We start from the raw sequence: 24435 nt of genomic DNA, 5'->3' as shown, positions 1-24435 counted from the left end.
ACTGGGTAGTTTTCCTCTACTGAAAAGTGGGGAGTTTTTAACTAACCTGATAGGCTTAAATGTGGCAAGTGCCCAGCCAGGTGGCTGGCATATAGAAGGTGATGGATGAATGTTCATTTTTATTCCTCTTTCAGAGCTATTCACACTGCCTTACACTGCTGTCTCTTTGAACATTTGTTTCATCAGTCAGGTTGTCAGTTCCATGGGGTTAGGGATTGTGTCTCTAGCGTGCTTTTATTTCTCATTGTGCCCAGTGCAATGCCTGATACCTAAAAGCCATTTAATAAATCCTTAACTAAGATCATGGGATCCAGTCCCATGACTTCATGGCAAATAGATGGGGAATCAGTGGAAACAGTGTCAGACTTTATTTTTCTGGGCTCCAAAATCACTGTAGATGGTGACTGCAGCCATGAAATTAAAAGACGCTTACTCCTTGGAAGGAAAGTTATGACCAACCTAGACAGCATATTAAAAATCAGAGACATTACTTTGCCAATAAAGGTCTGTCTAGTCAAGACTATGGTTTTTCCAGTGGTCATGTATGGATGTGAGACTTGGACTATAAAGAAAGCTGAGCACTGAAGAATTGATGCTTTTGAACTGTTGTGTTGGAGAAGACTCTTGAGAGTCCCTTGGACTGCATGGAGATCCAACCAGTCCATTCTGAAGATAAGTCCTGAGTGTTCATTGGAAGGACTGATGCTGAAGCTGAAACTCCAATACTTTGGCCACCTGATGTGAAGAGCTGACTCATTGGAAAAGACCCTGATGCTGGGAATGATTGCAGGTGGGAGGAGAAGGGGACGACAGAGGATGAGATGGTTGGACGGCATCACCAACTCGATGGACACGAATTTGGGTAAACTCTGGGAGTTGGTGATGGATGGAGAGGCCTAGCGTGCTGCAGTTCATGGGGTTGCAAAGAATTGGACACAACTGAGCAACTGAACTGAACTTAGTGATAGTGGAATGAGCACTTTCTGGTCCTGTGACATTTTCATGGAGACACTGTTGAAGTGTGTGTATCTCAAGCACTTAGCCCAGTGCCTGATGCATAGTGGATACCCAAAGTAGGGAATGAATGAATGAATAATGAGGCAGAGATTAACTGAGTATGATGAACTTCATCATATTAAATCAGCCACTACAGAGCACAGGCATTGCAGGGACTAATGCAGCCTTAATTACAGGATTACAGCTCACAAATACCATGCAATAAGCCAGTTCAATTTTAGGTAGCTATTGAATGCTTAGGAGATTGGGAATTATTGCTATTTCTAGAACACCCTTTAGCATAAAATATACTAGCCATACAAATCATGTAAACACTAATTAGGGTACTTGGCAATAATGTGTATTTTTTCTAATCTGAATTGTTGACGTTTGGGACTCCCACTTACCAGCTTATTAAGGAATGTAATGCTCATAAAGAAAAGAGTGCCTTGTAGAAGTTCTGTTGAATCCAATCACAAAGGGTAAAGAGGTGGGGATAGGTATAAAATTCTGAACTTGCTGTGGATGTGATGACATTAATTCCTTGGACAAGGAGCAGGCTGCTTTGTTTTCTCTTTGAAGAAAGTGTCTTCTTCTCAGGTGTGTGCTCCTTGTCACCACGGCCATCAGATATCTGTTGGGTGCTTGCTGTATGCCCAACACTGTTTGAGCTCTTTACTGTCCAATTCCAGTTCATCTTTATGACGTGTCTGCATAAAGTGGATTTTATTATGTTCATTCTACCAATCAGAACCCTGAGATGCAGAGCCTCACAACTATTAAGATTGTTTAAAAAGTTTAAATCATCATAACTAGACACAAATACATCTTTATTAATCAAAATAGGAACTGTTTGAATCAACACATTTTTGCCAGTGAGAAATAAGTTTATTGTTCTAACATGAAAATCTGTGCCTCGGGATTCAATGAACTCTTGGAAAACATTTTCTGCCTCCTGGTTGTCAAAGCGTTTTGCCTGCCATTAGTTGTTGAGATGCTTGAAGAAGTGGTAGTTGGTTGGCAGGAGGTCAGGTGATTACGGCAGAGAAGGCAAAACTTCATAGACCAATTTGTTCAACTTTTGAAGCATTGCTTGTGTGACATGTGGTTGGGCGTTGTCATGGAAAAGAACTGGGCCTATTCTGTTGACCAGTGCTGTTGGGAGGCATTGCCATTTTTGGTACATCTCATCAATTTGCTGAGCATACTTCTTGGATGTAATGGTTTGGCCAGGATTCAGAAAGCTGTAGTGGATCAGACCAGACAGGGACCATCACTTTTTTTGGTGCAAGTTGGGCTTTGGGAAATGCTTTGGAACAACTTCTTGGTCCAGCCACTGATCTGGTCATTACCAATTGTATACAATCCATTTTTCATCGCACATCACAATCTGATTGAGACATGGTTTGTTGCTGTTGAGTAGAATAAGAGAAGACGACAGTTCAAAACCTTTTTTTTTTAATTTGCAGTCACTTTATGAGGCACCCAATTATTGAGCTTTTTCAGTTTAGTTCAGTCACTCAGTCGTGTCCAACTCTTTGTGACCCCATGAACTGCAGCACACCAGGCCTCCCTGTCCATCACCAGCTCCTGGAATCCACCCAAACCCATGTCCATCAAGTCGATGATGCCATCCAACCATCTCATCCTCTGTCCTCCCCTTCTCCTCCCGCCCTCAATCTTTCCCAGCATCAGGGTCTTTTCCAATGAGTCAGCTCTTTGCATCAGGTGGCCAAAGTATTGGAGTTTCAGGTTCAACATCAGTCCTTCCAATGAACACCCAGGACTGATCTCCTTTAGGTTGGACTGGTTGGATCTCCTTGCAGTCCAAGGGACTCTGAAGAGTCTTCTCCAACACCACAGTTCAAAAGCATCAATTCTTTGGCACTCAGCTTTCTTTACAGTCCAACTCTCAGATCCATACATGACCACTGGAAAAACCATAGCCTTGACTAGACGGACCTTTGTCGGCAAAATAATGTCTCTGCTTTTTAATATGCTGTCTAGATTGATCATAACTTTCCTTCCAAGGAGTAAGCGTCTTTTAATTTCATTGCTGCAATCACCATCTGCAGCGATTTTGGAGCCCAGAAAAATAAAGTCTGACACTGTTTCCACTGTTTCCCCATCTATCTGCCATGAGGTGATGGGACCGGATGCCACGATCTTAGTTTTCTGAATGTTGAGCTTTAAGCCAACTTTTTCACTCTCCTTTTTTACTTTCATCAAGAGGCTCTTTAGTTCTTCTTCACTTTCTGCCATAAGGAAAACAATAAAATGTGAGCTTTTTCACCTTTCCAATTTGCTTCAAATGCCAAACGACCATAGGGTGGTCTACGCTGAGTTCTTTGGCAACTTCTGTAGTTATAAGAGGATCAACTTCAATGATTACTCTCAGTTGGTCGTTGTCAACTTCTGATGGCCAAACACTGTGCTCCTCATCTTCAAGGCTCTCACCTCCTTTACAAAACTGCTTGAACCACCACTGCACTGTAGGTTCTTTAGCAGTTCCTGGGCCCAATGTGTTGTTGATGTTGCGAGTTGTCTCTGCTTTTTGAACTCGAGTAAGAAAATCACTTGAATTTGCTTTTGTGTAATATCATTTCTGTAATCTAAAATAAAAATACACACCAACTAATAAGTCATTAGTGAAAAACATAAAGCAATAAATGCACATTACAATGATGTGCAACATTACCACATTTAAGAGTATATTCCAATAGCAAACAGCAAAGCTCAACAGTGCAAAACCGCAATTACTTTTGCACCAACATAATAGGGAAGGTGGGATATAGAAGCCAGGGGAGGAGCCATGTTCTCAACCACTGTACTTTAAGGCCTCCCTTATTTCACTGCCCCTGGATCAGGTGATTCAGCCTGTGGGGAGCATCTAGAGGGAATAAGCATGTCTCCTGGGCTTTTGGGGGTATACATATAAGTAACAGACTGGGTCTCAACACTTTGGCATTCAAGTGTACTAAAGAAAATGAAGCAATTGAAAACATACATAATTATAAGCATTTAAGAGTAGCCGAAAAATTGTGTGGGAGGTCAGGGGTTGTCCTTTGGGTTTGGCAGCTGAATGATTTAATCTGGGAAGGAGCTGCAAAGTGAAGCTGGGGAGGGTGGGTGGGTTAGTGGAAAGCAGTTTCTGAGAGAGTGGGTGGGGAGAATTCTTGAGCTCTGCAGAGAGGGACATCCAGGGAGTGCTTCTTCAGGGTCGCCTCCTGAGGGTGTCTGTGGCCAGTGATTCTGGAGACTGATGGCAGGCAGCTGGGAGCTGCTTCTTGCGCCTTCAGGAGTGCATGCAGCCGCTGTACGACAGATCCAGCTCTCAGCAAAGGTGTGAAGGAGAGAATTTGGTCTTGGTGCTTCTCTGTCATTTTTTCCTTAACCCTTCTTTCTTCTTTTCTTTGCTCTCACGTGGGTCTTCACCTGTGCAAAATCATTTCCCCAGCAGTACGCCTCACCAGAGCCCTCCTATCCATTTCTCTTGGCTTTGACGAGTGTAGCAGAGCATCGTCTGTATATTATCATCTCTGTGTACCTGTTCTGTGTGGGGCTGGCTAGCTGACTGTGACAAATGAACCCACAGTCACTGATAGTTTTGTCAATGAGCCAGTGAAGCCCCTCCCCCCAGCTTCACACGAGTGCCTAGAGGTCTGGGGACAGAGCCCCCTGAGAAGTTGCTGACACTTTCAGAACGAGGCAGAGTGAGAAGCCTGCAAAGGAGACTGAGAAACAATGGCTCTAGGGATAAAAGGAAAATGGAGAGTGGTTTCATTGGAGCCAAGGGAGGAAAGAATGTGAGTAAGGAAGGTGAAAACACGGAAGGATGCTCATGATAGATTAGGTCAGTTGAGGGGTTTCCTAAAGTGGTACATATGAGTATTTATAGAAAGATGTCAGGACACAGACAAAAAGGTCATTGGTGGTGGTTTCTGGATTTTTTATGTATCTCTTTCCAAATTTTCTATTATGAATATCAGTAAAATCATCAAAAGAGGAAAATGGAAGGCATAAGCAATGCCAAATGTAACAGACAACTAAGAGAAAGATGTAAATATATCCATTGGCCTTGGCAATCTGGAGACTGTTAATGACCTTGACAGAAGTTGTCCCAGTGGAACGTGGAGGGACTTAAGTCCGATTGCTACCAGTTCAGGAGCAATTGGGAGGGGAGGGCTTGCAGACTTTTCTTTCAAGGATTTTGAAATCCTTGACGGTGAAAAAAGGAGTTGGGATCCAAGGTGAAGAAGTAGATGTTGTGGGGTAAAAGAAAGGTGTTTATAAAGTACGAAGGATTGGAATATGTCTTTGAGCTAAGGAAAGAACCAGTTCCATTGAGCTGACAAGGATACAGGGTGACTGATGGAGCATGGTACCCTGGGAGGCAGAAGGGTATAGAACCAAAGAGTAGAGTTAGCCTCAGTCATGGAAAGGACATCTCTTCCACTGTGGATGAATGAATGGATAGGTACCAGCAGAGATCAGAGTGTATGTGGTTAGAATAGGGCACTCATATATGATGGTCCTGACTTTCTCAGAGACATAGTAGGTTCAGACTTTGGTATGAGATAAGGCTGGCTTGGAATAAATGTCACAGTGGGCTTCATCATTATAGTAGGTTAGATGTAGGCTCTATGAGGGCAGTTTTCTGTGGCACATTCCTGAACGCCTCCTCTGCTAATCATAGTACCTGGAATATAGTAAGTTTCGTTGTTGTTATTTACTAAGTTGTGTGCAACTCTTTTGCAAGCCCATGGACTGTAGCCCACCAGGGTCCTCCGTCCCTGGGATTCTCCAGGCCATAATACTAGAGTGGGTAGCTGTTCCCTCCTCCAGGGGATCTTTCCAACCCAGGGATTGAACCTATGTCGTCTGCCTTGCAACTGGATTCTTTACCACTGTACCACCTGGGAAGTCCAATATGGTAAATACTCAGATAATTGTTGATGCTGTGAATATATGATTAGAAAAAGAATGTGGTATTCCCACTCAAGTTCTTCATGACTCAGGTCATTCCATAAATGCAGTCTTTTCAGATATCACAGTCCTGGGGGGAACACAGACAGATGGGAAATTGTCTAGAAAAAGGGAAACTGCAATTTGGAACTGGGTGTAAAAGAATGAATAAAGAAACTGAAGATATGTTGTGTCTAAAGTCAAGCCTTTGGAAAGAGATGAGAGCCGTCATCAGGTGTTGTGACAGACTGCCGGTTGAAGACCGGGTACCCATGTTCCATATTGCTTCCGAGAGGAGAACCATGGTCAACAGAAGTATAGAGAAGCATGATCTCTTTTAAGTTGTCCTAAAAGGGTGGAAAAGACTGTTTCAAAAAGCCATGACTTCTTGGTCACTGAGAGTGTTGAGGTGCAGGCTGGATGGTATCCCTCCAGTCTCCAGGGTCCTTTGTGACAACAAGAGGGGAGCATTCTGACCTCGAGACTCTGAGGTGTAATAATACATTTCTACCAGATTTATTGAGTTAGGGGTACATGGGATTTTTGTCATCTCATCGTGATTTGGATGCTTATCTAGAACTGTTATGCTTTGCAGCTGCAAAAATAATTTAGGTTCACAGAAATGACTCTGAGGCACTAAAAAAAATGCTGAAGAGACATCTAAATCAAATGAAATACTGTAGAATGCCCTGAACCTAGTGATTGAGACCTATTAGGGACTCAGTAGATAGTTAAGAAGTATTAGATTAAATACTATCTATCTTTTTAATGTTAAGCATACAGGTTATTTATACCTCATATCCATAGTTATCGTGGGGAAACCACTTGATCCATTGAAAAGAGCATGCATTTTGGAAGCACATCCGAATCTCCTTACCACTCCACCATTAGCTGTGTTTCTTCTCATCTTTCAGACAGCTCAGCGTGATCCCCTGTGCTTTTCACCAGTTGGTCCCCACTTGAGAAGGAGCCTGGGGAGCAAAATCCCATTTTGACGGCCTACATCTTTCTCCAGTGCTTGGGATGTGACTGTTTCCTGGCATGGATGATCATGTTAATATCCAGTTCCATGGCTGACATCTTTGGACTTCTTAGGATTTTTCTGTATGAATGGTGGCATTTTTAATCTACAGAAGACTCTGGATTTTGTGACACACGTTGGGTGTCATCCTTAGACTGTCTCTGTAGGATGCCAGCTCTTAAAACCCTAACCTCTCAGTGTGCACCCAAGACTTCCTGCGATTACTGAAGCTTCTTTTGAATAAGCAGCATTGTCTGGACGTCATCCTGGCAGCTCTCGCTGCATTAAGGGGAACATGCTTGTGGGGCATAGTTTCCCGGCCATGGGATGATATTCTTGCTTTGTTTCCGTAAGTGTTGCACTGGCGTGGCTTTGTTGGATGCTGCTGCAGATTTATCGTCATTCATGCTTAGACCCAAGCGTTCTCAGTTTTCCCTCCCAGTGGCCAAACTTAAAAGGCATCATGTCTGGTAAGGGATGATAGGTCATAATCATGATAAATGAGAGGCAGCTGAAACAGTTCTGTCAAAGCTGGTTTGTCAGAGTGCTGATTTCAGTCCAGTGAGGGAGCAGCCTCTTTATTACCACCAGCAGCCGTTTCTCTTTGATTCTTTTTAAAACAGCACTTCAGCTCCTGAGACCTTTGTTTTTCTTCCTCCTGGAAACTGTCTTCAGCGGCAGTGTTTCTGACAGGGGTGCCTGTAGACCTGCTGGCATTTTCTCCTGTCTCTCTCCCTTTCTAGCCATTGGATCCCATCTATGGTGACCTCTGCCAAACATTTTTATTACCAATGGCTTGCTGCTTGTTAAGAAAATTCAGAGTGCATAGGTTTGCATTGACAAAGCAGATACATTGTGGGGTGGGGGTGGGGGTGGAAATTTGCTCTTAGGAAAGGATTTGTCACCTTGAGTCAAGATTCACTGCAGGTTTCCTTCAGATAATGCTTTCCCTGTGCACTTTGCATTAATTCCTAAGTTAGCTTCATGGCAGCAGAGGGGTGGGGAAGTGGCAAATTCAGAGCATAAGTTATGGTTTTAGGAGCTCTATGTCCTGAAAATCTATTAGAGAAGACAGATCTTTCTGTTTTAGTAGAGAACAGAAGCAAAACAGCACACTGTCATAATTGGTCATAACCTTTCGAGAACATTCGCCCCTACGTCCCAAATGCTCCAAACTATAATACAGAGACCTCACCCCTAGTGGGCCCCTAGCCCTGGAACTTCTACCAGTTGTAAATCAAGGCCTAGATAAGAGACCCTCACTGACATCTGTGACCCTGGCCTCCGCATCCACCTTCCACAGAGACTGTGTGTGTGTGTGTGTGTGTGTGTGTGTGTGTTTGTGTGTGTGTGTGTACTTGGAAGTGATATTCATGGCAGAGGAAGTGATTTTGTTAGCAAAGTTAAACCAAGTGATCTAGCCAAAGCCACACTCCTGTTGGTCTCATGAACGCCCTCCCCTCACACGTATCTAGTAATGATGAGCGTGTCCAGGGTTTCATTTGAGACTTTTAAAGTTAATATCACAAACCTTAAACCTCCCAATTTGGGTGCTTTGATATTAAAAACATTTAACACACTGAAGTTTTGCTCTTTGGTTAAATCCCCTTTTTTCTTCTGGGTGCTTCCAGCAACTTCCTGGGGAAGTTGAAGTTGGTGTGTCCCACCTCTTGCTCCCCTCACTTAGGGGAACCTGTGGTTAGCATCTGTGATTTAGTCTGACTTTGTAAATATCAACCCGTAAACCCCACAGCACTTTAAAGAAGAAAGTGGCGGACCAGACAGTGAACAATGACGTTTACTCTTGAGGTCACACTTTAAGCTGGAGAGTTCTCTTTTGTTTATAGAGAGTTTCTAGGAAAAGAAGGGAATGAATGAGTCAGAGAAATGAGGAGGATGAGGAAAAGAACAGGAAAAGAAGGCAGTTGATCTGTGTGTGTTAAGCACCTCCTGAGTTCAGAGTTTACTTTAGACTCGGTGTGGGGGGGCGGGAATAAAGAGAGAAATGCTACAATTCTCTGATCAGTGTCTTGACTGCGAAATGGGGAGTCCCACATACCCTCAGACCTGATGTAGTGGCTTAGAATTGGTAAGAAATAGCACATCAATTGGTCTGAAAGGAATAACTCAGTCCGAGATGAACACCTGAATTTTGCAGAGATGAAGAATCGGCCACCCACATTCAGTGGGATCAGCTAGGGAGATTTTCCTTGAAGTGAATGCTGAGCCCATTTTGAAAGATCAGATGGTGGAAAGAACAGCCAGGGATCTTGTCTGATTGAGGGGTGGACTGGCATGGTTGTGGGGCTCAGACATGGGAGAGAATGAAGTCCTTTAATTGGAGTGGAGAATCTATTTTGGAGACTCACAAGATGGAGTTGATGGCATAGGAGGGAGTCAGCTGGAGAAGGATGTTTAAAAAGCCAGGCTGGTGAGATTTAATTTAGGACCTGATGCAGTGGGACCACGGTAAGCAGGACCCCTTTGTCAGACTGGATGCTTCTGAGGACAAAGAATTGGCCTCTCCTTTGCCCGAACAGGTCACTTCTGCTTTTGCCTGGTTGGCCAACCTACCGTGCCACCATGGAAATACAGAGTTCACACCTGTCAAGACTGTGGGCCCTGACCAGCATGGCTGCCTCAAAATCATCACACCACAAACCCAGAAGAATGGAACGCTTCAGCCTCCAGCCAGGCATTTCTTCAGTGCACTTGTGTTCAGAGCACGTTTGCCTGGAGACCCCTAGGGCATTGTACCGACACAGTTGTTTTTGAGTGGTACCCGTTTGTTTCATAGTGAACCTCTTCCTAACCGCGGTTATAACAGTGAGAAGATGAGGACCGGCAGGGGATGGGGGTGAGAGGCAGGGATCAGAAGGGAGCCCGGGGGAGACATGGCACAGCTGCTGATAAGAGGGGGCGTGTGCCCCAGAAGCGGTGGTCGTGTGGACCCTGGGTTTGGGATCTGCTGATGGGGCAAAGGTTGAGAGGGGGGTTAGGAGCAGGGAAGGACACGCTCTCCTCTCAGCCCCCTCCCTCGGTGAAACAGGGAAGCACAGGTACCTGCATCCTACAGACATCCGAGTTTGCCCCACGCAAACCGCTGGCTCTTTGTACCCTCCCTCTTTTAATCCGATAGCTGCTTTCAGCATCCTCTCAGGAGGAAGGTGGGAAGACAGGCAGGCAGCCAGGAAATCTTGGTGGTTATTAAACTGAGGCTTTGAGGACCTTTTTATTAGCGTTGAGACTCAGCTCTGCAGCACTAAAGAGCACAGACTCCCGCTCTCTCTCCTCTGCTCAAACCTCCCAAGAATCTATTTTATGTGGTGTTTATCTGTAACTTGAAATAGATGTGTGCCCAGGGGCCCTGGGGACTGCTGAGGCTTCAGCGTGCTCTCAAGCAAAGAGGGTCAGCGGCCCCGAGGGGGCAAGTGGGGCTCCCCTTCTGTGCTCCCCTCCCGCGGGCCTTCCCGTCTCTCATCTGTGACTGGAAGCTCATTGTGAAGGCTGGCGTCTTAAAGACTTGCCTGGTTTTCCAGTCTCTGAATGTGAGGACTGTGATATTGTGAGGACTCATGCGTCACTGAGACTCTAACCTTTTGGAACATTAGTTAAGTGTATACATGCCCACTTAGTTGGCTGTGTCTGACTCTTTGCAACCCCATGGACTGTATGTCCTGCCACGCTCCTCTGTCCATGGGATTCTCCAGGCAGGAATACTGGAGTGGGTTGCCACTTCCTTCTCCAGGGGATCTTCCTGACCCAGGGATAGAACCCCCATCTGCATTGGCAGGCAGATTCTTTTAACATTGTGCCGCCTGGACAGCCTTCTGGACCATTAGTAGGCAGCTTTAATGGGTTGAATGAGTAACCTGCATAGTATTGATACTTTCTGGCCCTGCCCACCCAGCAATCCCTCGTTATAAGGAAAGGACCTGGTCACCTGACTCTTGTATCTGTACATAAGAGGGGACCACAGTGGAGGATCTGCAGTGGTTGGAAGGTGAGGTGTTGATAATGGACCAAGTTGCAGTAGAAGCTACTTTACTCTGACCCGCCCGCACAGCCTCTGCAGGCTCATCTGTAGCCGGTATCAGAGGTTTGGAGAACAACTGGCTGTTCTCTGGGTTAAGCTTAATCAACAGATCTGCATGCTTGTTGAATCCATAACTTTTGAAGGAAAATTGAATATGCCCCTCCCCCAAAGATGCCACTTTGGCACGTGGATTATTCCGAGCCGAAGGCAATCAAGATCCAGCTGACTCAGGAACAACGTTTCCCTCTAACTTAGCTATCTGAAAGAATTTGGGTAGGGGGCCTGTACCAGAAAAAGAGCTATTACCAGAGAGAACATATTTATCTGAAAGACCATCTGCAGGGCAGGGCAAGGCTCTAATTGCCCTAACATCTGCTCTTCTGGTACTCCTGTGAATTCCCTTCCTGCACGTGGAAGCCCCAGACCCCATCCCATTCCTCAGATCAGGGCATTCCTTGACTCTCACTGTCTTGTGGACTCCCTGGCATATGTAATGAAATTTGTTTTTCTTATTAATCTGTGTTTTGTTACTGTTAGTGTTACACCAGCCAAAGAACCTAGAAGAGCAGGAGAAAAAATTTTCCTCCCTTAGAGCTTCATCGCCTGAGCACTAAGTGGCCTGGTTCTAATGAAGGCATATTTAACGCTAATGGTTTTAAGTGAAAAACATCCCTGAGCAAGCAAGCCCAGGGGTCTTGGTGTCTTCATGTGGTTATGAAGAGTATAGGGATGCTAATCATTATGATAATGGCATCCTGTTTGTTCCTGAATGCAATAGGAGTGTTAGTCTCCAGATTCCTTCAGTTCAGTTCAGTCTCTCAGTTGTGTCCGACTCTTTGCGACCCCATGAATCGCAGCACATCAGGCCTCCCTGTCCATCACCAACTCCTGGAGTGCACTCAGACTCATGTGCATCGAGTTGATGATGCCATCCAGCCATCTCAGCCTCTGTCGTCCCCTTCTCCTCCTGCCCCCAATACCTCCCTGCATCAGGGTCTTTCCAATAAGTCAACTCTTCTCATGAGGTAGCCAAAGTATTGGAGTTTCAGCCTCAACATCAGTCCTTCCAATGAACACCCAGGACTGGTCTCCTTTAGGATGGACTGGTTGGATCTCCTGCAGTCCAAGGGACTCTCAAGAGTCTTCTCCAACACCACAGGTCAAAAGCATCAATTCTTTGGCACTCAGCTTTCTTCACAGTCTAACCTCTCACATCTATACATGACCACTGGAAAAACCATAGCCTTGACTAGATGGACCTTTGTTGGCAAAGTAATATCTCTGCTTTTTAATATGCTATCTAGGTTGGTCATAACTTTTCTTCCAAGAAGTAAGTATCTTTTAATTTGATGGCTGCAATCACCATCTGCAGTGATTTTGGAGCCCCCAAAAATAAAGTCTGACACTGTTTCCCCATCTATTTCCGATGAAGTGATGGGACTGGATGCCATGATCTTCGTTTTCTCAATGTTGAGCTTTAAGCCAACGTTTTCACTCTCCTCTTTCACTTTCATTAAGAGGCTTTCTAGTTCCTCTTCACTTTTTGCCATAAGGGTGGTGTCATCTGCATATCTGAAGCTATTGATATTTCTCCCAGCAATCTTGATTCCAGCTTGTGCTCCTTCAAGCCCAGCATTTCCTATGATGTACTCTGGATATAAGTGAAATAAGCAGGGTGACAATATACAGCCTTGACGTACTCTGTTTCCTATTTGGAACCAGTCTGTTGTTCCATGTCCAGTTCTAACTGTTGTTTCCTGACCTGCATACAGATTTCTCAGGAGGCAGGTCAGGTGGTCTGGTATTCCCATCTCTCTCAGAATTTTCCACAGTTTCCTGTGATCCACACAGTCAAAGGCTTTGGCATAGTCAATAAAGCAGAAATAGATGTTTTTCTGGAACTCTCTTGCTTTTTCGATGATCCAGTGGATGTTGGCAATTTGATCTCTGGTTCCTCTGCCTTTTCGAAAACCAGCTTGAACATCTGGAAGTTCACGGTTCACATATTACTGAAGCTTGGCTTGGAGAATTTTGAGTATTACTTTACTAGCATGTGAAATGAGTGCAATTGTGTGGTAGTTTGAGCATTCTTTGGCATTGCGTTTCTTTGGGATTGGAATGAAAACTGACCTTTTCCAGTCCTGTGGCCACTGCTGAGTTTTCCAAACATGCTGGCATATTGAGTGCAGCACTTTCACAGCATCATCTTTCAGGATTTGAAATAGCTCTACTGGAATTCCATCACCTCCACTAGCTTTGTTTGTAGTGATGCTTCCACTTGACTTCACACTCCCAGGATGTCTGGCTCTAGGTGAATGATCACACCATTGTGATTATCTGGGTCGTGAAGATCTTTTTCGTACAGTTCTTCTGTGTGTTCTTGCCACCTCTTCTTAATATCTTCTGCTTCTGTTAGGTCCAGACCATTTCTGTCCCTTATCGAGCCCATCTTTGCATGAAATGTTCCCTTGGTATCTCTAATTTTCTTGAAGAGATCTCTAGTCTTTCCCATTTTGTTGTTTTCCTCTATTTCTTTGCATTGATCGCTGAAGAAGGCTTTCTTATCTCTCCTTGCTATTCTTTGGAACTCTGCATTCAAATGGGAATATCTTTCCTTTTCTCCTTTGCTTTTGGTTTCTTTCTTTTCATAGCTATTTGTAAGTCCTCCTCAGACAGCCATTTTGCTTTTTTTTGCATTTCTTTTCCATGGGGATGGTCTTGATCCCTGTCTCCTGTACAATGTCATGAACCTCTGTCCATAGTTCTTCAGGCACTCTATCAGATCTAGTCCCTTAAATCTATTTCTCACTTCCACTGTATAATCATAAGGGATTTGATTTAGGTCATACCTGAATGGTCTACTGGTTTTCCCTACTTTCTTCAATTTCAGTCTGAATTTGGCAATAAGGATCTCGTGATCTGAGCCACAGTCAGCTCCCGGTCTTGTTTTTGCTGACTTATATAGAGCTTCTCCATCTTTGGCTGCAAAGAATATAATCAGTCTGATTTCAGTGTTGAGCATCTGGTGGTGATTCCTTACCCCACATGTATTTTATCAGCTGATCTTTACAGCAGTTCATACTTGAAGGTGATTTCATTCCTCCGAGTATATGTTCAGTGTACGGACTTAAACAAAGGCTTATTGACAGGATCACGGGTGCAGGCACTGGTAAGTGGCAGAGGAGGACCAAGGCCATGTCTCTAGCTACCAAGTGCTGCCTTCCTGCTTGTCTGGTGTTTTGCTGCTGTTGCTGCTTGGGCGTGGTCTAGTGTGGTAAGGGCAGCCGGGCTGAGCCTCTCATGATCTTTCAGCCTCTTCTGCAGAGGGGAAGATAGAGTTTTGGAGGAGCTAGAGTTTGGGTTTTGATTTATGAGGGAAAGCTGAATGTTTCTCTAGGATGGAAGTTACAGGCTTGGGATCATCAGCACAGTACTTCAACCCCCTGATCTATTGGCTTTGTGGTATGAAAAAGTTAATTTTTTTTAAGGGTGTTGGCATCTAATGAGATGAACCTAGAGGTTTAAATGTAGACTGAATATGTTCACGCATGCACACTCAGTCATGCAGTTATGTCTGACTCTTTGCGACCCCGTGGATTGTAACTGCCAGGCTCCTCTGTCCATAGGATTCTCTAGGCAAAAATACTGGCATGGGTTGCCATTTCCTCTTCCAGGGGAGCTTCCCAACCCAGGGTTCAAACTCACATCTCCTGCATCAGCAGGTGGATTCTTTACCACTGTGCCGACTAAATATAGCTGGAGTTTAATCTCTATTTTATAAATTCCACAGTATTCTGTTGCAAAATAGGACATAGCATTTTTAAATAGGCAGTTTTTCATAGCTGCATGTGAAACTTTCATCTTTCAGTAAAGATGTTGGCAATTAGCTCAGCTCAAATGTGCCCTCTGCTTTGAAAGTGACCTCTCTTTTAGCCTTCTGGAGAGGTAAGGTTTGCAGTTGCCCGTTAACCAACTGCTGTGCTGTGCTTAGTCACTCAGTCGTGTCCGACTCTTTGCGGCCCCCTGGACTGTAGCCTGCCAGGCTCCTCTGCCCATGGGGATTCTCCAGGCAAGAATACTAGAGTGGGTTGCCATGCCCTTCTCCTGGGGCAGCAGCTCTGAACAGCACAAATTTATTCTCTTGCAGCCCTGGAGGTCAGAAGTCTGAGATGGGTCTATACCAGAGGGCTATAATCACGATGTGGCTGAGCTCCGTTCCTTGTGGAGTCTTTAGGGAAGAGTCTCTGTGTTTCCTTGCCTTTTCCAGTTTTGCTGGCTTTTACTTATTAAAATTCCATTACGATGTGTGCTGGGTAGAAAGATACTAAAAGCAAATCATATTTTCTGCATGTCTCTTCCTTTGAAAACTTTTAATAGTAAGTAAGTCGCTCCCTTTGTGAAAACTAAACACCAGTCCTTTGTCCACCAGCTAGAGAATGAGGCTTTGACTGGTGGGTCATCACAGGCTTTGGCTGATAGAGAACTCGGATGTGGCCAAGGCCAAAGCTAAAGCCAGGCTCGAGTCACGGGAGCCACTGCCCCTGAGAGCTGGGTTTAGGGCATCTCTGCAGAGAAGCCTAATCCGGAACTCGGGGGAAGCCCAAGTGAACCCTGGTGAAGCGAAGGTGAGGTCACCTTACTGCCGATGCAGTGCAGCCACATGTCTTGCCCTTCCCAGCTGCTGAGGGCTCTGGCCTTTAAAGGGCCAGTCCTTGCAAGTTTTGACATTTCTTGAAGTTGGAACAGCTCTGGGGGCTGCGTGACTGTGACTTTAATGGGGGAAGGAGGATTACAGAGCGTGGTGAGACCGCAGGGTCCTCGGGGGTCTGTGTTCCTTAGGAATGGGTGTCTTCTGAAGTCTCTGCCAGTAACGGGGGCAAGTCCTTATAACCCTTCCGTGTTTGCTAATCGCTCACAGTGTGTCTGTGGCAGTGGTGACAGTCTATCAGAAATGTAAAAAGCTACTGGAGACTATGAAAAGTAAATGAAAATTAGTGTTAGAGATATAAATACTGTTGACCGGTAGCTAATAATAGCGCATGTGGGCATGCGCATATATATATACACTCACACACATCTAAAACTGCCGAAGGGAAATTTAGTTGAAATGACCATCATAATAGAAGAGATATCTTCTGATGAATAACTGTTCAGTGCAGTGGTACAAACAGTAGGTTCTCTGGGTTAGAGACTGAGAATATTTAAGAGAGACTTTATAGAGGAGTTGGGAAACCAGAGAGGGTAGAGGATGTGAAAATGGTGTGCTCAGAGGCACAGAAGTGTGAAAGCCCCATTTGTTCAGGATTTCAGGACTGGTGGGAAATAGGGTGGAAAGATAGAGCAGAGCTGGAATAGAATGTCAGCCACTGCCTGCCCCATCCCAGCCAAGAAATAGATCATTGCAGATGGGAAGTCAGCAAGCCCACCTCGGCTCAGTCCACAGGGCAGTGAAAACCAAGGTTTTCTGCGTCTTAGGTGCCTCATCCCCTTATCTTGCTGGGGTCTGGAGTTCATGGCTAAGGGTTTGACAATAACTTGGCAAGCCGGGAAGCTGTTGGGGAAGTCCTGGGACAGAAGTGTTGTGATTTTAAGAGTAATGTCTTTACCACGTGGATTCTCACCACCCCTGTCCCAACTGCCAGACACATTCTTGAGTTTTTCCTAGTGATTATGAAGGAAACAGCTACTTTGTTTCCCCTTCACATACATCTGCTCAGTTCAGTTCAGTCTCTCAGTCGTGTCCGACTCTTTGTGACCCCATGAATCGCAGCATGCCAGGCCTCCCTGTCCATCACCAACTCCCGGAGTTCACTCAGACTCATGTCTATCGAGTCCGTGATGCCATCCAGCCATCTCATCCTTGGTCGTCCCCTTCTCCTCCTGCCCCCAATCCCTCCCAGCATCAGAGTCTTTTCCAGTGAGTCAACTCTTCGCATGAGGTGGCCAAAGTTCTGGAGCTTCAGCTTTAGCATCATTCCCTCCAAAGAAATTCTAGGGCTGATCTCCTTCACAATGAACTGGTTGAATCTCCTTGCAGTTCAAGGGACTCTCAAGAGTCTTCTCCAACACCACAGTTCAAAAGCATCAATTCTTCGGCGCTCAGCCTTCTTCATGGTCCAACTCTCACATCCATACATGACCACAGGAAAAACCATAGCCTATTCAGCAACAATCCCCAAGTATCAGCCTCTTATGCCCAACTTCTTACACAGTCAGACTTCTGCACGAAGCCTGCCTCGATAAGGTGTAGTCTCTGCTTGTGGGGCAGAAGGAAACCGTTTAGTCTGTTTTTAACATTTTACTTGTATTTTGGCTGCCCTGGGTCTTGTGGCAAGCCGGGGCACTCTCTCGTTGCGACGTGCAGGCTTCTCACCGAGTGGTCTCTCTCGTTGTGGAGCAGGCTCTCGAGCGGGCCCCATAGTTGTGGTACACGGACTTTGATCTCGGCATGCGGGATCAAATCCTTGTCCCATCCTCTGACAGGCAGATTCCTAACTGCTGGACCACCAGGGAAGTCCCTATTTAGTATGTTTAAAGCTTGAACTGTGGCTTTCTGGCCCAGAGTTCCTTGGCTTAAGTGTTAGTCGCTTAGTCATGTCCAATTCTTTGCAACCCCTTGGACTGTATCCCACCAGGTTCCTCTGTCCAATTCCCTTCGCCAGGGTATCTTCCCGACCCAGGGATCGAACCCGGGTCTCCTGCATTGCAGGCAGGTTCTTTACTGTCTGAGCCACCAGGGAAGAAGCCCTCCTTGGCCTAAACGCCTTTGTAATTCATGAGCACCTTTCTCCCTAGTAAGATTTCTTTTTGTACAGAGGCTGTTTCTTCAGTTAATAAAATGCTGGTGGATGTTTCTGTGGAAACTGCTTTGCAGATGTGGTTGAACAAGAGGAACATATTACCAAAAAAATGCTCTCACTGTGGTAAATAGCTTCGTAGAACACAGACCTGGGGGATTCTGAAACTAGAACATTCTAGGTTCAGATTTTACCTCTTCTGTATAAAATAGGTCTGGTTATTAGTTCTTCGCAAAGTTATTGTAATGATTAGAAACAGTATACATAAAAGCACCTGATATTTAGTACAGAGTAGACATGGTAAATAACGTCTACATTTTATATCAGTTCCTCCTCCTGAGCAGGGGTTTGCTATGTTGCGTTGATTCTGTTTGAGATGGTTTTAAATTAAGAAGGTGGCACAGTTGATGGCAACCACCCCAGGCAATGTTCTTTGCAAGCAGTGACCCCACGAAGCCAGCAGGCAGGGGTAGGGGGCAGGCCTTGTGCAGACTCAATCTCCCACAGTTGCTGACAGGAAAAAAAAAATCTTTTTAGTTTTGCTTTGCTGAGAAGGTGGTGCTGAATGCTTTTTTCCACTGGGAACTCAGTTTCAGTGTGCAGCGGATCTCAGTAAGTGGGGTCACACCGCTGCTTTTCTAAAAGGAGACGCGTTTCTGTTTTTATTAATCATGGAACTGACATGAGCCTGGTGGGATTTGTGAAAGGAAACAGGTTTATTTTCCTTCTTGCTTTATCCACTGCCTTCTAGAAATTAAGAGAGAGGAAGGGAGTTTTTTTGGTTTTCCAGTCGGGAGACCATACCCTCTTCTGGTTTAAAACAAGCAAACTCATATTGTTGGAGACCTGCCATTTGTGAGTTTCTGGAATAAAAGAAATTCTCAGATTTTTGTCGGCTGTCATTATTGAAGGAAAGTAGCAAAGCCATGATGCCAAGAGATGCCTAAAATAGCTGTGCATGTAATTATGGGACTAGATACTTTGTCGTCACAAGCTTGGAATTATGTTCTTTTGGGAGTTGAATCTAATATTAAGGACCATTGATGTGGATGGACAAGGAGAGGTTTTTATTCTATACTGAGGTTTTCTAATATATATTCAGTTCAGTTCAGTTGCTCAATCGTGTCCGACTCTTTGCGACCCCATGGACTACAACACACCAGGCCTCCCTGTCCATCGCCAACTCCCGGAGTTTACTCAAACTCATGTCCATTGAGTCAGTGATGCCATCCAACCATCTCATCCTCTGTTGTCCCCTTCTCCTCCTGCCCTCGATCTTTCCCAGCATCAGGGTCTTTTCCAATGAGTCAGTTCTTCCATCAGGTGGCCAAAGTATTGGAGTTTCAGCTTCAATCTCAGTCCTTCCAGTGAAAACCCAGGACTGATCTCCTTTAGGATGGACTGGTTGGATCTCCTTGTAGTCCAAGGGACTCTCAAGAGTCTTCTCCAACACCACAGTTCAAAAGCATCAATTCTTTGGCGCTCAGCTTTCTTTACAGTCCAACTCTCACAGTGCAGCTCATTTTGATAAAGTGAGATACAACAACAATCTCAACATAAAACCAGTGTTGGGTGAGAAGAGTATTAGGATTGGAATGAACTTGTTTTATAAAAACTATTATCTGCAAAATTTCTGTTAACAGCAGTTACTCCTTATCCTTTTGAACTTGGTTTGACCACTCCATTTTTTTTTAACATGCAACCTTCTTACACACACAACTGATTGTATGACGTGAAGGACAGCCTCATAGAGCACCATGATGGAGCGGTGATTATCTTTTTGCAAGTTGGAGGCTGCAGAGGTTTGTGGTCCTTTTTTTTTTTTTTTGGTCTGTTGAGTATTCTGCAACAATAACCAAGTAGCCTCTAGGGGGCAGCACAACGCCAGTTAAAACCCTTGTGCCTGGGGCTGTCGGTGGGGTTTTTCTGACTCATTGTCCAGCCCTTCTTGGTCCATGATGCAGCGTCCTGCTTCTCCTGGCCAAACTCGCTCGCTCTCTAGACCTCGCCAAGGTGGGGGTCTTTACCATTACGCCTCTAACACCCTGCTTGCCTCCACTCACCCTGTTCTTTCCATACGCGTAAGCTCCCCTGGTCTACTTTGTACCATATGATACAGCAAACAACTCCCACGTCAGCTTAATGATAGAATTTCTTTGCTGTCGTTTCACAACCAGCTGTACCTGTCCTATGGGCAGGAGCAACCTGTTATGTCTTTGTGTGTCTCATAATACCAGCACTCCTCTGGAGGCCTAAGTAAATCCCTGGCCACAGCTGGATTATTTCTTAGTCTGTAGTGAGTGCTTGATGGGTATTTGCTGACTTGATTGTTGAGACGGTCTTGTTTCTGAACAAGAGAAAGTATTTTCTTTGCTTCACTTGTTTCTGAAATGCGTGCATTCTCACGTGGTTTCTGGTTTGTTTCAGATTGAGATGCAAGATAGGAGGGCTTTCAAAATAAGCCCGGAGGTGCAATGGAAAACATTAAGGCTGGTGCCAGAGATGCATGTTTGCATCTAGGTTCTTCTGTTCTCAGCCCCCCTTTTTCTCACCCAAAAAGTGGGGCTGTCTAAGCTGATCAGATAATTTGCCATCTGACCTGGAGTATCTTTGAGAGTGAAGGAGGACATTTAAAAATATTGATAATCACATAGTTGTTGCTGTTCAGTCGCTCAGTCATATCCGACTCTTTGCAACCCCATGGACTGCAGCACGCCAGGCTTCTCTGTCCTTCACCATCTCCCGGAGCTTGCTCAAAATCATGTCCATTGAGTCGGTGATGCCATCCGACCATCTCATCCTCTGTCATCCCCTTCTCCTCATGTCTTCAATCTTTCCCGCATCAGGGTCATTTCTGATGTTGGCTCTTTGTATCAGGTGGCCAAAAGATTGGAGCTTCAACTTCAGCATCAGTCCTTCCAATGAATATTCAGGACTTAGTTCCTTTAGGATGGACTGGTTGGATCTCCTTACAGTCCAAAGGATTCTCAAGAGTCTTCTCCAGCACCACAGTTTGAAGGCATCATAGTCCTTAGAAGTATTTATTGACTGGGGAATGGTTTTTATATTGTATCTTTTGGCTTACCTATGAAAGTGTTCTATTTAAAAATTATTTTCAAAATAACATTTCCAACAAAATATTAAAATAATAAATAGGACAGCCTGTCAGTGGGTTCGGTGGGTTGGCATGCTAGAACAGCATATGGTGTTTCAAAGAATCGGGTCAAGTGATACATATAAAGTGCCTAGTGCCATTCTTGGGACACATGGTGTGTTTAGGAAATGATCGTTTCCTTTTCCTTTATGGAATAAGGTTGCACAAAGAAGCACTGACAGCAATAAACAAGGACCGATAGGCTTTTTAAAGAGACCACTGCAAGGAGGGTGTTTTTCTAGCTCTCCAGATCCTGACAACACAATGTGAGTTTGGTCCAGCTCTAGCAGGAAAATACTGATTGAAGAACACAGTTCTGCTTGTATGTGGTCAGACAGCTGTCTCAGCAGTAGAGAACTTACCCAAGGGGGGCTCTGCCTTCTGGCTGCCCTGTGAGCACAGAGCTCTTCTCCTCACTTGTGAATTTGTCGCTACTTCTGGGCAACTTGCCTGGAAAGCTGGAGGAATCCAGCCTTGGCACCCTTCGTCTGCAAAAGCCATCCTGCCGTTTAGGGGCCTGAACTCAGCAGTTGTGCTTAAATACTGGGTCTACCCGAAACTTGATAGTTTGAGCTGTAAAATACATACCTACCGTGAAGGTTGGTATCCCCCGCTCAGTCATGCCTGACTCTTTGCAACCCCATGGATTGTAGCCCACCAGGTGCCGCTGTCCATGGGATTCTCCAGGCAAGAATACTGGAGTGGGTTGCCATGCCCTCCTCCAGGGGATCTTCCTGACCCAGGGATCGAATCTGCGTCTCTGACGTCTCCCTGCATTGGCGGGAGAGGCTTCTGTGCTTGCCACCTCCTGGTGTGATGGAGCATTCAGGGAGCGCCCTGTGGCCTCCTGGATGTGGGGGAAGGGTCTGCATACGGTGAATAGCGATGTGTGGCAGGAGAATCAGGCCGGGAGCGGGTGGTGCTGGGGGCCAGCACTCCGCAGGGCTCCTCACGGCCTCCTCTTTCTCCAGGTACGTGTACATCCCAGCGGGCGGGTCACAGCATGGCCTGCTGGGGGCCCTCTTCTCCACTGCGATGACTTTCGCGTTTGTGAGCTTCTGGCACGGCGGGAACGACTACCTGTGGTGCTGGGCCACCCTCAACTGGCTGGGGGTCACCGTGGAGAACGGCGTCCAGAAGCTCGTGCGGAGGCCGCGCGTCCAGCACAGCTTGGTGAGCAGGTGCTGCCTTGTGCGGCAGGGACAGCCAAGATGGGCGGACTGGGTTTGGGAGGGGAGGAGGTCATCACGTTTACCTGCAACGTGGGCCATTTCTGCCAGATTGACTCAACATCCAGTGTGTTCCCGGAGCCAGCACAGCTGAATAAGAGGTGGTGGCTCAGACGGTAAGGCGTCTGCCTGCAATGCGGGAGACCTGGGTTTGCTCCCTGGGTTGGGAAGATCCCCTGGAGAAGGGAAAGGCTACCCACTCAGTACCTTGCCTGGAAAATTCCATGGATGGAGGACCCTGGTGGGTTACAGTCCATGGGATCGCAGAGTTGGACACGACTGAACAACCTCACTGGTTCACTGGCTGTAACTATAAAATAATACATATTTATTCTATGAGAATTAGAAAATTCAAATGAGTATAAGGAAGATGTCTCCTGAAGAGAAACCACTGTTAAATCCCTTCTAAATTATTTTTTTGAACAAAACCTGTTTTAGTTACTGTGGTTTTGACTGCTCGGTGTCATCTTTGCTGTGTGTGGACTTTTCTCTGGTTGTGGCGAGTGGAGGTCTCCTCTCTTGTGCACAGGCACAGTTGCCCCACTGCATGTGGGATCTTAATTCCTGGACCAGGGATCGAACCCATGTCCCCTGCATTGCGAAGTGGATTCTTTCTTTCATTCTCCAATGAAGGGTACTTATGGCATTGTGCTGGTTTCTGCCATACAGCAGCGTGGATCAGCCGTAGGTGTACGTATGCCCCTTCCCTGTTGAGCCTCCCTCCCACCTCTCACCTCCCACCCCATCCCGCCCCTCTGGGTTGGCCCAGAGCCCCGGTTTGAGCTCCCTGAGTCATACACCAAATCGCCACTGGCGCTCTATCTTGCAGATGTTGGTGTATATGTTTCCGTGCTCTCTGTGCCCATTTGTCCCACCCTCTCCTTCCTACCCCCGCCCCCACCGTGTCCAGAAGTCCGTTCTTTGTGCTGCACCTCCATTCCTGCCCTGCACATAGGTTCATCGGTAGCAAGGTGGATTCCTGACCAATGGACCACCCTTTCTTCTAAATTTTTTCTCTCCTCTCTATACACACGCACACACGTACATCGCACACACATACATGTATAACACTTAAAACATACCGTTATCCTAGAGATACAGTTGTATCAGGACTCTCTTCTATGTCATCAAATACATTTCTAACAACCCTTTTTAATGGCGTTACAGAATTCCATTATGTGGCTATACCATAATTCATTTAACCAGTCTCTTATCATTGACATATTATTCTAACTTTTTTTGCAGTTAGCAGTTGCATTGAGATGACTATCATAACGGGTGAATTCTTGAATGTTTAACATTGCTAAGTTAAAGATTTTTCTTACCTTTAAAGTTTGCATGCCTGCTGCTTACCTGTTCCTTAACTGCCCAGTAGATCAAGTTGCCAGTTTGCATTTCTACCAAGAGTGCCTGAAAATGCCCTTGCCAATCCTGAGTAGTACTGGTATTTTTAATCTTTGCTGTTTCGATAGGTTTTAGCACCATAAAAATCAGCTAAGGATTTAAGACACATTCACACCCTTTAGGAAAATAACTTGGGAAATTAAGCATTTTTCTTTACACACGTATAGGTGATTTAAAAGTATGAGCAGATGTTTTGCCATGTAAATGTGGCAAAGGACGTATTAGAATCTTACAGGAATCTTCAATTCTGAATATGCCGCTATATTCCGATAACTCTGACAAAAGTAGCTAAAAAGAAATATGCTATTATCAGTGTTGATGGCAGGCAGTAAAACACAAAAAATTTACTGGGAAACGATGAAGTAAACTCCCCCAGTATTTGCAGCTAAAGCAAATATATTTCAAAAAGTCAACATCACCAAAATAGAATACATTTGAGTGTTTTTCTATAAAGATAGCTGTGTGTGTGTGTGTGTGTGTGTGTGTGTGTGCACACTCAGTCGTGTCTGACTCTGCGACCCCATGGATTGTAGCCCACCAGGCTCCTCTGTCCAAGGGATTTAGATTTCAATAAAAACTGAATCAAAGCACATAGCAAAAATATCACTCCTAAAGGAATTTAAGTATGTGCGTATATGTTTAAAGATAAATATTTTATTCAGTTCTAGTACCCAGCAACCAGCGGGAAAGAAATGTCAGTGAATTCCAATAGAAAGTGGAATTTCAATAAGAGTCATGGCTTTGTAACACAAAGAAAAACCATAAAAAGTGGTATAATAAAGGTTACACACTTCACCCTTCAAATCTGAGTAGTCTTCCCCAAAGCAGGAACC

General features: G+C 45.2%; 1 protein-coding gene across 1 annotated transcript in view; it reads left to right on the top strand.

The window, feature by feature from the left end:
- HHAT (hedgehog acyltransferase) overlaps positions 1 to 24435 on the top strand; it is a 361616-nt gene that overhangs the window by 243952 nt on the left and 93229 nt on the right. Inside the window, exon 10 of the mRNA XM_068986339.1 lies at positions 21941 to 22142. Within this exon, the coding sequence (XP_068842440.1) occupies positions 21941 to 22142 (202 nt within the window). The remainder of the gene's footprint in view (positions 1 to 21940; positions 22143 to 24435) is intronic.

This window comes from Capricornis sumatraensis, chromosome 14, assembly GCF_032405125.1.
Source record: "Capricornis sumatraensis isolate serow.1 chromosome 14, serow.2, whole genome shotgun sequence".
NCBI classification, from domain to species: domain Eukaryota; kingdom Metazoa; phylum Chordata; class Mammalia; order Artiodactyla; family Bovidae; genus Capricornis; species Capricornis sumatraensis.
Note: the sequence above shows the minus strand (reverse complement) of the source record. Positions and strands in the feature narration are given on the sequence as shown.